The following is an 18,722-nucleotide window of genomic DNA, read 5'->3' on the forward strand; positions in this document are numbered from 1 at the left end:
TTTGTTTTGTTTTGTTTGACTATATAGCCAGAAGAATACAGTGCACTGGCCTTATAGTGCTTAGAAGCCATAGAGTCCTGGGTCCATCTAGGCTTCAGTCTTGTACCCCACCTACCAGAGCACCCTTGAAACAGAATCCTGCAGCCATAGGCCAAAGAGATTTTGACTTTAGAGACTGAATCCATAAAGTTCTGGAAGCAGCTTTTCAAACCGTAGTACTCTAGGGTTCTAGAAATATACAGTTCTAGTGTCTTGTGACAGTGTAACCTTTTTACCTTGACATTTTGAACCACAGAGCCCATCCGACCTAAGGCTAATTGACTTGTGTTTTATGAGAATATAACCAAACTGGGAGAAGGGAAGTATTGAAAACTGTCTCCTCTAGCCTTTAATGTATGGGAAGGGATATACCCAACTCCAAACCTTTTTAGTCTTCCCATTTCATCTAAGCCAGGATAAAAGCTGAAAGAACTTGTGATGCGCATATTCCAGGGGCTAGGTGCCCTAAAGACTGAGACCTAATCCTAGAACTATAGAATGTTTCTCCTCCCCCCATGCATGACCACCATATCAGCTGGGTTCCTGTGTAAAAGCAGGAGGTTACAGTTGAAAGAACTGGAAGCCTGTACTCTATTTATGAAAGAGTCTCTAGGGAAATCCAAGACAACATAGGAAACAAAAACAAGGACTCTAGAAACAATTTTAGCCTCTGACACCCGCAACTGCAGCAACCAACAAACACAACCTAACTCCTAACAAGATAAACATAAAACCTCACACTAAAGGTCTATTTACCTCAGTTCCTTTTACCTCATACCTCATGTCTGGCTTTCAACAAAAATATACAAAGAATGCTAAAAGGAAAGACACAATCTGAAGAAATGAATCAAGCATCAGAACCAAACTGATATGGCAGAGCTTAGAAACTATCACACCAGGAATTTAAAATAAGTATGACTAATATGCTAAGGGTTCTAATGGGAAAAGTGGGCAACATACAAGAACAGATGGCAAATTTAAGCAGAGATGGATATCCTAAGAAAATTAAAAAGAATACTAGAAATATAAAACACTGTAACAGGAATGGAAAATGCCTTTGGTGGGCTCATTAGGAAACTGAATCTGGCCAAAGAAAGAATCAATGAACTTGAAGATATGACAATAGAAACTTCCCAAACTGAAAAGCAAAGAGAAAAAAGAATGAAAAAAAATATATATATGGAATCTAAAAAAAAAAATGGTTCTGAAAAACCTAGGGGCAGGACAGGAATAAAGACACAGATGTAGAGAATAGACTTGAGGACACGGGGAGGGGGAAGGGTAAACTGGGATGAAGTGAGAGAGTGGCATGGACTTATATATACTACCAAATGTAAAATAGATAGCTAGTGGGAAGCAGCTGCATAACACAGGGAGATCAGCTTAGTGCTTTGTGACCACCTAGAGGAGTGGGATAGGGAGTGTGGGAGGGAGACGCAAGAGGGAGGAGATATGGGGATATATGTATAGCTGATTCCCTTTGTTGTAGAGCAGAAACTAACACATCATTGTAAAGCAATTATACTCCAATGGAGATGTTAAAAAAAAAAAGACAGAATATCCAAGAACTGTGTACATGTACAAAAGTGTAACATGTGTAATGGGAATACCATAAGGAAAAGAAAGAGAGAAAGTAACAGAAGAAATATTTGGAGGAATAACAGGTACAAATTTTCCAAAATAAATTACATCCATCAAACCACAGGTCCAGGAAGCTCAGAGAACACTAAGCAGGATAAATACCAAGAAATGTGCATGTACGCATATCCTATTCGACCTGCAGAAAATTAAAGACAAAAAGAAAATCCTGTAAAAGCCCACAGAAAATAATATCTTACTTATAGAGGAACAAGAATAAGAATTACATTGAATTTCTCTTGAGAAACCATGCAAGGAAAAGGAGAGTGTAGTGAAATATTCAGTGTTGAAGGAAAAAACCACTCACTTTGAATTCTGTATGCAGCAAAATTGTCCTTCCAAAGTGAAAAATAAAGACTTTATCAGCCAAACAAATATTGAGAGAATTGTCACCAGTAGACCTGTCTTGCACAGCTAAATGTTAAAAGAAGTTCTCCATAGAGAATGAAAATGGGATAGCTCAGATACTTGGACCTACATAAAGAAAGGAAGATTGTTAGAGAAAGAATAAATAAAAGTAAAATAATATATTTTATTTTTTAACTAATTGATCTAACAGATAACGATTTGTTCAAAATAATAATAGCAACAATGTATTCAGTGAATATAGTTTACTGATAAGTGAAATTAATGACAGCAGTGTTATAAAGGACAAAATAGAGGAATTGGACTACTCTGTCACAAGGTATTTGAACTATTCATGAAGCTGTATAGTGTTATTTGAATGTGGACTGGAATTAGTCATAAAGGCATGTTGCAAACTCCAGGGCAACCACTAAGGAATTTTCTTAACATAATGGATATGCTAAGAGACAAGAGACAATGGGACCATATAAAACACTCGACTGAAACCAGAGAAGGCAGAAAAAGAGTAGCAGACAAAGAAAAAAAAAGGGAAACAAAGAGAAAACAGTTTAAAATATAGCAAATATTAATCTACTTATATCAGTAATCACTTTAATGAGGACTTGTCTAAATACACCAATTAAAAGACAGAAGCTTCCATATAATATGTTTATGTATAGCTGATTCACTTTGTTATAGAACAGAAACTGACACACCATTGTAAAGCAATTATACTCCAATAAAGATGTTAAAAAAAAAAAAACAGTACGGCCGACTTAAAAATTGCTTCGAAATTTAAAAGACTAGATCTCCAAAAAAAATAAAAAAAAAAACAGTACGGCCGACTTAAAAATTGCTTCGAAATTTAAAAGACTAGATCTCATGTTAAGTGTTCTTACCATAACAAAATTTTAAAAATTAAAAAAAAAGATGGAAGCTGTCAGTGTCAAAACAAAACAAAAACAAAAACCAACTATGTTTTCTACAAGAAGCCCATTTTAAATATAAAGACACAGATAGATAAAAGTAATGGGATGCAAAGAACATATACCATGCTAACACTAATCAAAAGAAAGCTGGAAGAGCTATATTAATTTCAGACCAAGTACACTTCAGAGCAAGTAAATTGTCAGGGATTAAAAGGTTCATTATATTATGGTAAAAGGGTCGATTCTCCAAGAAGACATAATAATCCTTAATGTGTATGCACCTAACATTAGAGTGTCAAAATACATGAGGCAAAAGTTGATAGAACTGCAAGGATAAATGGACAAATCCACTATTATAGTTGGAGACTTCAACTTCCCTATATCAGAAATGGACATATCCAGCAGGCAGAAAATCCATAAGGACATTGTTGAACTGAACAACACCATCATTTAATTGAATCTAACTGACATCTACACAACACTTCATCCAACAACAGCACAATACACATTTGCCCCAAGCTCATGTGGAACATTTGCCAAGACAGACTATATTGTGGGCCATAAAACACACCTTAACAAATTTAAAATAATATAAATCATACAAAGTATGCTCTCAGGCTAAATGGAATAAAACTAGAAATCAGCAACAGAAAGATAGCTGGAAAATCTCAAAGTAATAGGAGATTAAACAACATACTTTTAAAAACGTAATCTGTCCCCGGATAACAGGAGATTCTCAGGGAAGGCCATCCTTTATGTGTCAGCCCTCTCAATGGAAGCAGGAATATGGTGCTCAGCTCCTTTTTTCTTTTTAAATATTTATTTATTTATTTATTTATTTATTTGGCTGCTCCAGGTCTTAGTTGCAGCTTGTGGAATCTTCTTTGTGGCATGTGGGATCTTTTCATTTGCAGCATGTGGGATCTTTTTTTTTTTTTTTTTTTTTTTAGTTGCAGCATGCAGGCTCTTCATTGCCACATGAGAACTCTTAGTTGCGGCATGTGGGATCTAGTTCCCTGACCAGGGATTGAACCAGGGCCCCCTACATTGGGAGTGAGGAGTCTTAGCCACTGGACCACCAGGGAAGTCCCTGGTGCTCAGCTCCTGATCCCAGAATGTGTGACTTATCCCCTGAGTTCATCTTATGGCAGGAAAGATTCTGATTCCCTTACAAGCATTCAAGGCATCTTCTATCAGTTTAAGATGTAGAGAAAAGCAAGCCACAAATGTCCTTCCTGTGGTTTCTAGAATCCACACCTCTATAAAAGGTTGAAGGTGTATATTATGCTTAAAATCACTGGATTTACCACCTCCAAAATACAGATTTGAGTCCCTGGTCTATCAATGACTAGCTGTGTGACCTTGAGCTAGCCACTCCACTCTCTGAGCCTTAATGTCATCTCTTGTAAAATGAGGATAATATTAGTACCTTCTTCATTGTGTTGCTGTGAAGATGAAATGAGCTGATGCATCTAAAGTTGCACTGCCAGGATCATAGCAAGTATCCTATAAATGGTACCCTAATACCAGAACCTACATATTGTATTCCCTGAGCATAGCCCTATACTAAATATTGTCATGGAGAAGGGAGCCAAGAGGAAGTAGCAATCTAAGCCCTGTTCTCAGAGGACTCAAGATCTGTATGGAGAATGAAAATATTCCACATAAGATAGTTAGCAAATAGTGTGGGACAGGGAATATCTGGGTGCGAAGGGCATGGATCAGACTAGGCAATCAAGGAAGGGCTGCCCAGAGAAAGAGCAACTGAAGGAACTATGAAGATATGAATAAGTAAAGGAAAAAGTTGTGGAGATGAAATAGAATCTAGGTTATCTGGAGCCTGGTGAGAAGACCAGCCTGGAAGAAACAGAAATTGAGGTAGAAGAACAGATTAGAGAGAACAGAGAACCAAAGCATGCAAAGTCATTGAAAAGTAGCTATAAATACCTGGAGTCGTAAAGCTCTTAAACTTTAGGGCCCTCGAATCATTGAATCCTTGATCATGGGTTCAGAAACCATAGAACACATGAATCCTATTTCTCTGAAAGCATAGAACTTGAACCTTCTAGACCACCACTGTCCAGTAGAACTTTTTTGATGATGGAAATGTTCTAAACGGTGTCCAGTACAGTAGCTACTGGCCACATAAGGATACTGAACCCTTGAAATGTGGCTACTGCAAATGAAGAAACAGAATTTTAAATTTTTCTTTAATTTTAACTAACTTACATTTACATTTAAATAACTACATGTGGCTAGCAGTTACCATTGGACAGTACAGTTCTAGGCTTTGAGCCATTAGAGCCTATAGAGCGTTTTGGCCTAAGAATCCTAGACTTAAAGTGCTGGAGTCAGAGAACATTAAAACCATACAACACTTAGTACCTTGTATAGAAAGAGCCTTTCAGTCTTGAACAAGACCTCAAGTCTTGGTCCATCTCCTTCACATCATCTATATCCCACAGACTAAAAAGGCCATGAGGGCTTCCCTGGTGGCGCAGTGGTTGAGAGTCCGCCTGCCGATTCAGGGGACGCGGGTTCGTGCCCCGGTCCGGGAAGATCCCACGTGCCGCGGAGCGACTGGGCCCGTGAGCCATGGCCGCTGAGCCTGCGCGTCCGGAGCCTGTGCTCCGCAACGGGAGAGGCCACAACAGTGAGAGGCCCGCGTACCGCAAAGACTTGTTCAGTGTCTTATACTCTCCAAGAGCAGGAATTACAGTGTGGTCTGGCTGCTTGTGTGCCTGGAGCCAAGCACTAAAAAGCAGTTAAGAAAAGAAGCAGCTGGCCCTGCTGCCTGCCTAGCTCTGTTCCTCCAGAGCCATAAGGATTCTCACCTCCCTGCTTCTTTCTTTTCTCTCTAACTTCTGTATCCTGTGTATATGTCTGGGGGCCACAGCCTCAGAGTTTAATTGTCCTCAGTTCAAATGACCTATAAAATGAATAACTACTATCCATTCATTCCAATTCCAAACTTCCAGGAGAGACAATTTGCTCCATCCTGCTTAGGTTCACCTGTTTTCTAAGCAGCCACAAAAAAAAAAAAAAAAAAAAAAAAAAAAAAAAAAAAAAAGGCCATGCGTGTGGTCCTTGGTAACCTGCCGGTCAGCGACTACTTCAACATCATCTTTTCTGACACAGTTAGTGTCTGGAAAGCCAGAGGCTCCATCCAGGCCACCATCCAGAATGTCCCCAGTGCCAAGGACTACCTGGGGCACATGGAAGCTGCTGGCTGTGTTAGACCTACCCACCCAAACTGTCAGGCTGTGGTTACATGGGAAATTCTTGAAACCCTCCCTTCATGCACCCATCCACTTCACCTCTCATAATGTCTGAAATATCACTGTTACATTTTACACAAATATGTCCCTTTGTCCTTCTGTGTTTCTTTGCCTAGTGGAAAGAGCACAGCTAAATCTCCATGTATTTTAAGACACATTCCTCTTTGGGGCTGAATTTCCTCCTCTTTAAAGCACATACTCAAAAGAATTTGCTGAAACTTTTGTTATTTTTTATCAATAATCTAGATATTTATTTCTAAGTATTTGAGCAAGCTGCTGCCCTGATTTTGGCTTCTGATCAATCCTCTCTCAGACGATTACTGAAGTATCCCCCACCCACCACCTCCTGACAACTCAGCCCTTTTTTCCCCTGTAGCATGGAGGTGGAGATGCTATCCTTGGGGATCTGCCAATCTGACTAGAGAATGAGACATCCCCCCAGGAAACAGTCAGAGCAGTCTGAGACAGGGAGTGATAAAAACCAAGGACATGTGGGCCCCACTGTCAGATCTCAGGGAGCCTGTGTGGGGGTGGGGATTTGGGAAGGATAAGCAGCGGAAACAGTGTGAGCAAAGATAAGGAGATATGACTCTGCCTGGGAGGTTGGTGAGGTACCCAGTGTGTCCAGTGTGGGTAGAAGTTACTAGAAAAAGTGGTCTCACAGTCTGCTCTCCAATTAGGGACTGACATCAATGCAGCTCTGCTGACAGCTACTTCAGTGCTGAACCATAGAAACCAGGAACCTGGGAGGGGCCACAGTGTGGGGAGGATCCCTCTCATTATCTTCCTGACAGATGGGGAGCCCATGGCTGGAGTAACAACTCCCAGTGTGATCCTCTCCAACATCCGTCAGGCACTGGACAACAGAGTGTCCCAAGGTCAGCTTGGCCTTTGGGGATGATGCTGACTTCCCACTGCTGCGTCACTTGTCCCTGGAGAACCAAGGAGCATCCTGGTGCATATATGAGGACACCAACACAGCCCTACAGCTGGAGGGCCTCTATGAAGAGACCTCCATGCCTTTGCTGGTAGATGTGCATCTGGACTACCTAGGTGGATTGATTGGGGCCTCTTCTTGAGCATTTTTCCCCAACTACTTTGGTGGTTCGGAGCCGGTGGTAGCAGGCCAAGTGCAACCAGGAGAGCAGGAACTGGACATCTACCTGGCGACCCGTGGCCCCAGGGGTCGGCTTCTCGGGGCCTGCCACAGTGAGATGGCCACCAACAGCAGCCAGAAGGTCTTTGGTTGCCCAGGGGAGCCAGCCCCCAATGTAGCCCACTTCATATGCTGCCTCTGGGCCAATGTCACCTCTGGAGAGCTGCTGGAGGCACACTTCCAAGCTCACGGTGCCAGCACTCACCACCTGCTGGCTTCCAAAGTCCTCAACCTGTCCTTTGAATAAGATTTTGTCACACCTCTGACATCACTGGTCATGGTGCAGCCCAAAGAAGCCACTGAAGAAGTCAGGAAACAGACTTTCACCGCAGATGGACTAGGCACCATCATGCCCTCATCCACCAGCAGTCATGGCCTAAGGGCAGGCACAGCCCAGCCAGTCTTGGTTCCCAAGGTTTCTCCCAAATCAAGGCTTGTGAAACCAAAGTTCTACTTATCCTCAACTACTCCTGCCCAGTTCCAAGGAGGTGGAGCCACTGGGTCAGAGCCCTAGTACCCCATCTACCCTCACACACCAAAGCCCCAAATTCCAGCACAACAGGATTCTGGCAACTTGGCTCAGCCAACATTTAGGATACCACCTGCTGCCATTGTGCCCTCAAATTCTGGTGGCCTATTGCTTCTTAAGCCCAGCACGCCATTACATCAGAATTCTGGTACCCTATTACCCATGAATTCCAAGACACAAGTCCCACCTCTGAATCCTAGCACCCCAGCTCAGCCCAAAGGTGGCTCTATGAAACATGTTACTCTGCTGCATTCCAAACCTGGTTCTCCATCACAACCTAAACTAGATGCCCCATCACACCCTCAACCTGGGGTACTTACATCACAGTCACCCAAAAGCCTGTCACAGTCCAGGGCTGGAGTCTCCACACATCAGTTTGTCAAATACCCATCACACACCAGAGCAAGGGTTCCTGCTCCTAAGACCCCAAACAACCTGCCGTACCCTAAACCTGGGATCCTCTTACCCAAGACCCCTAAAATCCCATCACCTCTTAAACCTAGTGCCCCACCTCATCAAACTCCCCTAAGCTTATCACTTTCCAAACCTAAGACAACAATCCCCAATAAACCCAAAATCTCATTACCCTCCAGACCTGACAAACTCAGGTCCCCACCTCCTCAGAGCCTTAGCATACTTCCGAGCACTATCTCAAGTCCTACAAGTCCCAGCAGTTCCATGACAATTTCTGTCCTTGGAGAGCCCCTCCCTACTCTCTTTCACCCCACCCTGCCCCCTGGAAGGCTCTGGCATCAGCATGAGCTGTTGCCAGAGCCCCAATGCACCAGGAAAATTCTGGGACCATCTGTGTCAGGAGTCCCAACAATGGGCCTACCCAACAGCTCCAGGCCTATGCCAGAAGGCAACCCCCCAAACCTGCCAGTCTTGCTGCCTTCTAGCATCCTCCCTGAGGCGGTCATCCTGCTCCTTATCCCTGAGGAGCTACAGCTGCTGTCTGAGTCAATGGAGGAGTCCAAATTTGTGGAGTCCTTGAACCCACCGGCTTTCTATACCTTCCTCACTCCTGACAAAGATGGTGAGTGCCGTAGGCAAGAGGTCAAGCCACAAGGGGGGGCAGTATGAATAGAGGGAACCAGGAGCTAGAAGTATACAAAGCTTGTGCAGATTCTTGTGATTCAAACTGCTTGCTTGCTTACTTTGAGACTTTGAACCAACTACTTAACTTCTCTGGGCCTCAGCACATAGGCACATAATTAGAGGCCCTGGGAGAGAAGGGATGTTAAGACTGGGGAATGCACAGAAATGAACTGGCCAAGCTATGGCTTTGACATTTGCTTTGTTGGACAAGAGAATTGCTCATGCTTCCCAAGCAGAGAAGGGATGTGGGGTTATAAATTGGAGCATCACTAGGCCAGTCAGCTCTGATTGGTTCTTTTGTGCTCTATGAACAGCCCTGCTTAATGAAAGGGATATAAAAATTGGGGAAGATGCTGACAGTTGTCTTTAAATTTCCCAAAGACGGTGAAATAATAACAGTTTACATTTTTTAGCTCTTCCTATGTGCAGGTATTGCTCTACATATTGTACTTGTAGTCCTCATTTAACCCTCACCAAAAAACTCTTAATATCTGCATCTTACTCATGGGGAAACTGAAGCACAGAGAAGTGAAATAACTTGTTCCACATCACATAGCTAGTAAGAGATTTGAACCTACATAATCTGGTCCCATGCTGAATGTGATTCACCACTTCACTATTCGCCTTCCTGAGAGGAGTGACATTTCCTGGGGTGACCTTGTAGGGCAGGATTAGAACCAGGTGTTGGTGGCAATAAGTCATAGAGATAGAAATTTGGGCATGACATCCTTGATATACCCCTCTCCTTCACCCTCCCTCCCAATATCTCATCCATCTTCAATTCCTGACACTGTTATCTTTAATATGTTTGTCAAATGCACCCACTTCTCACTACCCCAACTGTCACTATCCTAGGGCAGACTACCATTGTGCCTCACCAACAAAACTTCTCCAGCCTCCTCACTGGTTTTCTTGCTCTCTCTCTTGAGATATTCTCTTGGCCATTCTCCCACAGCAGCCGAAGGGATCATTTATTTTTATATAAATTTATTTTATTTTATTTTTACTTTTGGCTGTGTTGGGTCATCATTGCTGCACGTGGGCTCTCTCTAGCTGTGGCGAGTGGGGGCCACTCCTCATTGTGGTGCATGGGCTTCTCATAGCAGTGGCCTCTCTTGTTGCGGAGCACGGGTTCTAGGTGTATGGGCTTCAGTAGTTGCAGCACACAGGCTCAGTAGTTGTGGCTCGCAGGCTCTAGAGCACAGGCTCAGTATTTGTGGCGCACAGCCTTAGCTGCTCTGTGGCATGTGGGATCCTCCCAGACCAGGGCTCGAACCCATGACCCCTGCATTGGCAGGCGGATTCCTAACCACTGTGCCACCAGGGAAGCCCAAAGTGATTGTTTAAAAACATAGATCACTTCATGTCCCTTCCCTACTTAACTCCTCTCAAGGGTTTCCTATCATACCTAGAATAAAGTCCAAAGTCCTCTTTATGAGCTTCAAGGCCCTGCATGATCTACCCTCTATCCCATACCTCTCTGACCTCACCTTCTCCCACTCACCCTCTGAACTCAAGCCCCAGTGGCCTCCTGTTCCTCCAGTGGGCCTTACCCCCATCCCTGCCTCCACTCAGGAACCTCTTCCAAGCTATTCCCCCTGCTTGAAAATTGCTCTGACCTGCCTTGCCCTGCTCCCTACCTACCACTCTCATCTCTTACATTGCCACTCAAACTCCAGCTCATGCCTTAAATCTCAGGTCAAATGTCCTTCTCACCCCTTCCTACTGCCCCAGACTATGTCAAGGATCTGCAACTCCCTCCATCAATCTGTTCTTTTTTCTTATAGCATTTGTCACCATTGGTAATTATAATTTCATTCATGCCTGCCTTCCCAACCAAAATATGAGCTTCACCAGGTCAGAAATCATGACTGACTTTTTCACCACCATATCCCTGATGCTTGAACAGTGCCTGAATGAATAAATAAATGATCACATGAATGCATGCAGAAATGCTATAAGAAAGAATTTTGAACATAACTGAGCTTGAAAGACTAAGGTACTATGGAGAACATAAGGTCTCAGTCTTGGCAATGTGCAGGTCAGATTGGGAAGCCAGTGAAGACTCTCCCGGTCAGAAGGAGAGTCTCCCCTTTGGTGGGCCGAGGACATCTTTGCCCTCAGAGTGTGAAGGATTTCTCTTATTTCTTTTACACTTGGCAGAAAATCCACATTGGGACAGCAATTCTGAGGAGATTCTGGGAGGAGCTGGAGACAGCATGGAATCTCAGGGAAGTTCTGCAGGGCTAGCAAAAAGTGAACAAAGAGCTCCCCTGACAAAGATCCCTGAGCTTTCATTTCCATTCAGTTAGAATTTTCACAGGCATTGTGTGAGCCCAGAGGAGGGGCAATATATTAATTTTCCATTGCTGCATAATAAATTACCACAAACTTAGTAGCTTAAAACACTCCCATTAATTATCTCACAGTTCTATGGGCCAGAAGTCTAGGCAAGAGTTAGTTATGTTCTCTGCTCAGGATTTCATAAGACAAAAATCAGGGTGTCTATCAGACTGAGCTCTCATTGCCTTCCACATTCGTTCAGGTTGTTGGCAGAATTCAGTTCTTTGTATTAAGACTGAGATCGCTGTGGGATTTTTTGGGGTTTCTTTTGTTTTCTTTGTTTTTTTTGTTTTTTTCTGATTGTTGGCTAGCAGTCACTCTCAGCTTCTAGAGGCCCCTGGGGCCACTTTCAGGTCCTAGAGGCTTCCTGCATTCCTTACCACGTGGCCCCGTCCATCTTCCAAAGACAGCCATGGAGAATCTCCCTCCTGTTAAATCCTTCTCATACTTCAAATCCCTCTGACATCTCTGCCTCTGATCTCCAGACCCAGATTTAAAGGGCTCATGTGATTAGGTCATGCCCACTTGGATAATCTCCTTATTTCATCAACTGCACCACATACCATGACCTATTTATGGGAGTGATAACTCACCATATCACACCCTGAGGATTTTACAGGGTGTGTATACTGGGGAATCTTGGGGGGCATCTTAGAATTCTACCTACCACAGGCAGAGAGCAAGAGAAAATAACATTTGAGGTGGCCTGGAAGAATAACTAGAAATTGATCCTTAGTAGCTAAAGGAAGGAGAACATTCCAGGTGGCAGGAAAAAACAGAAGCAAAGGGTCACTAGCAAGATAAGGCAGGGCAGTCATAAGAATAGTCAGTTCAGTTGGGCTGGAGCATGCAGAGAAGCCTGGAGAGCTAGGCAGGGACTAGATATCAGAAAAGACTTAAATGCTGAACTCAGGATTTTGGGGTTTATTTTGGAGGATGTGACTGAGAGGCCAGGGGGCCCCAGAGTACCTAGGAATGTAATGGGTCAGTCTCTTGCCAACACAGTCCCCCTCTTTTTTTTTTTTTTTTTGGGGGGAAATCAAACACATTTTTAGGTCCACATATTATTCATTTAAACAAATTATGTAAGTTACAGTTTAATCAACTCTAGATTTCATTGTTTTATCAGTGATTTAGCTTTATTCCTAAATATGCCTTATCATTTTTTTTTTTTTTTTTGGCGGTACATGGGCCTCTCACTGTTGTGGCCTCACCCATTGCCGAGCACAGGCTCCGGACGCGCAGGCTCAGCGGCCATGGCTCATAGGCCTAGCCGCTCTGCGGCATGTGGGATCTTCCTGGACCGGGGCATGAACCCGTGTCCCCTGCATTGGCAGGCGGACTCTCAACCACTGCGCCACCAGGGAAGCCCTCCCCCTCTCTTTTGTAGGCACATTGCCAAGCATCTTCACCTTCTCATCCTCGGGTAAGCCAGCCACCCTCGCTGTCCTGTTTGAGTACAGGACAGCTTGTGCACTAGGACTGGGGCTGGGCTGTCTCTCTGGGGAAATAGACATGGCCTCCTACCTTCTCCTCTCTCCTTCCCTCCCCTCCTCTCCCATTCCTTCTGATCTCAAGTGACCTCAGCATGCAGTGACTTGAAGCAGGGTTTTGGTTCCCAGTCAGAGATTGAGGTCAGGTCGTGGCAGTGAGAGCACCAAATCCTAGCCACTAGACCAGTGGCCCTGGCCTTTTGGCTTTGCAGAAAAGAATTCCCACAAAGATGGAAAGTAGTGAAACAAGTAAAGTATTTATTAGAAGGAAAAAGAGACAGTACATGTGGATAGACACGGGCGGACTCAGAAAGAGAGTAACGCCCTCATGGTAGTTTAAATCATTTATATGGGGCATTTCTTCTGGGTTTCCTTTGGCCAATCATTTTTATTTGCCTGGTTCAGAGTCGATATTTGGTATACCTCAGAATCCTCCCAATGTGTGCACCAAGATGGATTCCACCCAAGAGGGCTATGGGTAGTTGGGTGTCACTCCCCTTTTGACCTCCAAGGACCTTTCTAGTTGGGAAGATCTCCTTGACTTTGAGAATGAGAACTATGTGGTCTCTTATCTTCTATCTGGGCAGGGCCCAGCCTCCTCTCTCAATTGTCCTGCTATTCTCATCTTAGAGTATCAGTCCACAGGTACTGAATCTCCAATAGCTTACCCTGGGGGGGCATCTACCTCCTGCCTCAAATACCCCATGAGAGGAGTAGCCCCCAAGAAATATTTATGGGGAAGATGAAGGACAAAGGTCTATCTTCCATAGCTTCTTCAGGCTGGCAAGGGTCTTGTAGACCCTACCTAGTTGGGGTCACAGAACTCTTGCCCTGTCTCATTAAGAGGCCCCAGGGTGATTTCTGTTGTTATTTCAGCAGGATTGGCTGTGGGCAGTGGTTGGAGTCCCTGCACCACCATTGTCCTGTGATGCCCTAGAGAAAACAAACTAAATAATTAGATTAGAGAAGCAGGGGCTAAAGACTAGTAAAAGACTACTATAATCAGAGACTCAAGCAAGGGTGGGAAGTTGGTTATACAAGGTCAGCATATCTTTGTTAATCTCAGGCTTAAAATTTTAGTATATTTCTCTATTTCTAAAATGGAAGTTCTGAACCTGTTGGTTCCAGGTCTCCTTCTTGGACTGAAAGGTCTTGGTTGCAAATTTGCAACAGTATGGAAGACAACAGAGCACTAGGCAAAATATAACATAAATAAGTATGGCTGAAACAAGGAAGGTTATAAGAAAAAGGAAACCTCCCATCAGAGAGGTTCTTTTTCTTTGGTTCATGATTTTATTTTTACACAACATTGTAAAGCAGCCATACTCCAATAAAAATTAATTTAAAAAAAAGAATGCTGGTATAGGAAGGCATGACAGTTCACAATTGCTTAATTCTTACTTATCACTAGAAATTAAAGTTTTTAAGATTAAAGAACTCTAATGCATACATGTAATTATAATTACTAGAACCAATAAAGGAAACAACTGTGTATACCAAAAAATTAATTAATTAATTAATTTAATTTATCTTTTGAGTGAACTTAATTAGAATCTAATATTAATTCTATTTTTAATTTATTTTAAGAATATTATTATACTTTTACTTTTAAAGCCACTTCCTGTTACATTTTTTAAATCCCTTTCTCTTTTTAATTAATTTTTATTGGAGTATGGTTGCTTTACAATGTTGTGTTAGCCTCCACTACACAACAAAATTAATCAGCCATACGCATACAGATATCCCCTCCCATTTTGGACTTCCCTCCCACTTAGATTATCACAGTGCATTAGAAAGGTTTTAATATCTTGTGGGATCCAGGAAAACAAGCTGGAGAACCAGTTTTCAATTTTCCCAACCATAATAGCGAGGATTGGTGGTTAATTGTCTGCTGAAGCCAGGTGGCTTGTTGTCAAATTTTCTCAATGTTGGTCTCTACCTGGGAAGAGGTGTTAATGTATGTGCAACAAGAAGTGTTGGCAACTGCACGTACCCCTCCTTGTTCTGCCAACAGATAATCCAGGGCCAGTCGGTTGTCAAGTACCACTTTGGCCAGCGAATCTAGAGACTTCTGTAAATTAGTGAGAGAGTTAGAAGTACTGTTACCTATGGTAGAAATAGTATGAGACAAGTTTCGAAGGACGTGATGGTGGGCGGCTACTCCCCACCATGGTAACAATGTATACCCAAAGAAATAGGCATCTCCATCTGGGATGCCACCAGGTAAATCTCTGAGTTAATTGTGTGAACAGATTTAATGAAGTGGCGCAGTGCTTGGATTCGTTTAAGGAGTGGATTAAGAAAGGGGTAATCAAGGTTCCCAGCATACACTGTATGGGCATGGAGTTATTTTGTAGGCAATTAGTGGTGCATGGTTTTTTATCTACCTGGCATATGAAAATGTATCCTGGCAGGGCACGGTAGACTAATTCACCCAAAGTTTTAAAACCTAGCCATCCGGTGGGGGAAGCGTAAGCTGGGATGAAGTGAGAGTAGCATTGACATATATAAACTACCAAATGTAAAATAGGTAGCTAGTGGGAAGCAGCTGCATAGCACAGGGAGATCAGCTCGGTGCTTTGTGACCACCTAGAGGGTTGGGATAGGGAGGGTGGGAGGGAGGCTCAAGAGGGAGGGGATATGGGGGATATATGTGTACATATGGCTGATTCACTTTGTTATACAGCAGAAATTAACACAAAATTGTAAAGCAATTATACTCCAATAAAGATGTTTTTTTTAAAAAAAAAAAAAAGACCTAGCCATCCAATTCTATTGTTATGGAAAATTTCTCCAGCTACAAATCCAACCCGTTCCATCCACATCTGTCCTACTATCTGCTTCTCCTGTGTGGATCGTTCTTCCTTTGGGTAGCGAGTTAGAGTTTGAGCACAAATAAGTAACTGGAATTCTGGCTTGGGGGGGCATTATAAAATGCTGAGGTGCTTTAATGCCAGTTCTTTGTCCTCCCAGTTTGACTTCATATTCTCCTTCTGTTGCTAAGGGGAGGGTTAGGCAAGAGACATTAGAATTTTCTTCAGTAGGAAAATGAACAATTCTGACTCCGTACATTACTGTTCTGAGCCTTGGGTCTCTGGTAGAAGACCATTTTCCATCAGGAACTTGGCTATAATTCCTCACAAGATGGACAAGAGGGTTGCTCTGGTCCACAATGGACTTAGCTCAGAGTAAACAAATCCAGTATTCCGTCAATAGAGTGGAGGAAGCAAGAGTTTGTGCAATGCGAACCAGAGTTGCTGTCCATCCTGTGGATAAGGGAAATAGGCATAGAAAAGCTAAGGCTTCATAGTAGCACCAGTCAGAGTCATATTTAAATCACCTAGCCTGGGCAGAGAAGTTTAGTAAATTCCAAGAGCAAAGGTGAGAGCAAAGAAGACAATAGTTATCTAAATATACCAGAGCCTATCAATTATTCTGTAAGTGGATTGGAGTACAGGAAGGCAAGAAGGAAGATAGTGGCTATGGGTACTTAGCCTAGGGTCTAAGAAGTCTTTTTGTCCTTTTCAAATAAAAGCTTCAGGTCTTGGAGATGTTCATTCATCCACCTGGAATTTTCAGGCTTTCCTGGGTCCTCCAGATCCTGTGGAGACTCAGAGGAAGGGGTGGATTCACAGGAATGGCTGGAATGTGGGTCTTCAGGTTCTTGTAACATATCAGTGGAAACAGGTTTAATCCTGGACAGATGAACCCAGCTGGTGACCCCCTGGAGTTTAACAGCTATAGGAGTGCTCAGCAGGACTTGGTAAGGACCTCTCCATTTTGCGAGTAGCTGATGACCAGGGGACTCATTTTTCCAGGTCTTTAAAAGTTCCCAATCTCCAGGTTTTACAACAGAGTGACTGGGACTGTCATCTGGAGAGGGCTGTACTCTGTTGCCAGGCTCTTGTATAGCCTCTGCACCTGGCCTAGGTTTATAATGCATTTAAGATGAACCTGGGTTTCTGGGTCAGTTAGCATGTCCAGAGTAAGGAATGTCCTTCTGTATGTCATTTCAAAAGGGCTTAACTTAGTGGTTGTTTTAGGGGTTTCTCTGACCCTTAAGAGGGCTATTGGCAGCATGCAATACCACCACTCTGACCTTTACTGATGGAGTTTGTCCAAGGTTTTCTTTAGAGTATGATTAGCCTGTTCCATTTTTCCTGAAGACTGCGGTCTCCAGGATGAACGGAGGTTGTATTTAATCCCTAAAGCCTGAAAAAGCTGTTGAGTGATCTTTGCTACAAACAAAGGTCCATTGTCACTCTGAAGGTGACAGGGCAACCTGAATCTAGGAATACTTTCCTTTAGGAGAGCCTTAGCCACTTCAGTTGACTTCTCTGTCCTAGTAGGGAAGGCCTCTATCCATCCAGTAAAAGTATCTATAAAGACTAGTAAGTATTTGAAATCCTGGAAAGAGAGCATCTGAGTGAAATCTATTTGCCAGCCCTCTCCTGGTTAAGTCCTACATCGCTGGACTGGGTTAACAAGAGGGGGAGGCTTGAAGTTGCCTCCTGGATTATGGGTGGCACAAAGGGCACAGGCTCAAGTAACTCTTTTAATTGTCTCTGGGAGCCTTTTCCCTGTAAAAAGACGGAAAACAATTATAAACATTGCATCTCTCCCCAGATGGAGAGAATCATGTAGCCCTATAATAATTTTCCATTGGTCAGAGAGAGGTATGAGCAATTTCTGATCTATGTGCCACGAGCCATCCATTCCCTTAGTTCCTCCTCTGTCTCATGCCCAGTTCTCTTTGGAAGTTGAGTACCTGGGTATAACGTTAGAAGGGGTAAGAGATGGGATTAATGCCATTTCGGTTATGGGCATCAAGACTGCTTTCTTTGTTTCCCGATCTGCCCTGTTGTTTCCTTGGGAAATTTGAGAAGTTCCCTTTTGGTGCCAGTGGCAGTGAATGACTGTTATCTGTTTTGGTTTTTGAACGACATCTATGAGATGTAAAATCTCAGCCCTATATTTTATAGGGAAATTTCTTGCATTTAGGAGTCCTCACTCTTTGCAGACAGCTGTGTGGTCATGTAAAACAAGGAAGGCATATTTTGAGTCAGTGTATATATTTACAATCTTTCCTTCCCCTAGGATTAAGGCTTGGGTTAGAGCTATCAGTTCAGCCTTTTGGGCTGAGGTGTTAGGTGGCAAAGGTTTTGCTTCTATGACACTATGCATGCTCACAACAGCATACCCTGCCCTCCTAACTCCATCTTTAATGAAACTACTGCCATCAGTAAACCATTCTTTCTCAGGGTTTTCTATGGCCTGGTCTGTTAGGTCAGACCTATAGGCATAGACCTGGTCAAGGGTTTTGAGGCAAGAATGTGTTAGCTCTGGGCTTTTGGCGGACATTAGTGTAGTGGCATTAAAAGTGTGGCAAGTTTTGAGGGTTAGATCTGGGGAGTCAAGGAGCAAAGCCTGGTACTTAATAAGATGGCCTCCAGTTAGCCAATTGTGGCCTTTTATATCTAGAATCCCTTGCACTTGATGAGGGGTCTGGACTTCCAGTGGCTGTCCAAAGGCGAGCTTGTTGGCTTCTTCCACTAATAAAGCAGTGGCAGCTACTGCCTGGAGGCAGCCAGGCCAACCTCGGGCCATGGAGTCTAGTTGCTTGGAAAAGTACCCTATAGGCTGAGGAACTTCCCCTAGATTCTGTATAAGGACACCAAAAGTTTTCCCCTGCTTTTCAGCCACGTACAAGATGAATGGCTTTTCAAATTGGGGAGACCCAGAGCAGGGTCTCTGGTGAGGACCTGCTTGATATCATTAAAAAGCCTTTTCTTATTCCCCATTCCAAAGTAATAGTTCTGTATCTGGGCCTTTGGTGTCTTCATATAGGGGCTTAGCCATTAGCCTTAATCCTGG

General features: G+C 43.3%; 1 protein-coding gene and 1 non-coding gene across 2 annotated transcripts in view; one reads left to right on the forward strand and one right to left on the reverse strand.

Moving 5' to 3' along the window:
• ITIH6 (inter-alpha-trypsin inhibitor heavy chain family member 6) overlaps window positions 1–18,722 on the forward strand; it is a 41,651-nt gene that overhangs the window by 15,317 nt on the left and 7,612 nt on the right. Inside the window, 8 exon segments of the mRNA XM_007446472.1 lie at window positions 5,021–5,029; window positions 6,023–6,182; window positions 6,910–7,103; window positions 7,105–7,859; window positions 7,861–7,907; window positions 7,910–8,950; window positions 11,176–11,268; window positions 12,746–12,781. Of these exon segments, the coding sequence (XP_007446534.1) occupies window positions 5,021–5,029; window positions 6,023–6,182; window positions 6,910–7,103; window positions 7,105–7,859; window positions 7,861–7,907; window positions 7,910–8,950; window positions 11,176–11,268; window positions 12,746–12,781 (2,335 nt within the window).
• Window positions 3,964–4,036, reverse strand: TRNAG-CCC (transfer RNA glycine (anticodon CCC)). Its single transcript has one exon. It is a non-coding gene; the product is annotated as a tRNA-Gly (tRNA).

The sequence above is a fragment of the Lipotes vexillifer genome, unplaced genomic scaffold (assembly GCF_000442215.2).
Source record: "Lipotes vexillifer unplaced genomic scaffold, Lipotes_vexillifer_v1.1 scaffold624, whole genome shotgun sequence".
Taxonomy (NCBI): domain Eukaryota; kingdom Metazoa; phylum Chordata; class Mammalia; order Artiodactyla; family Lipotidae; genus Lipotes; species Lipotes vexillifer.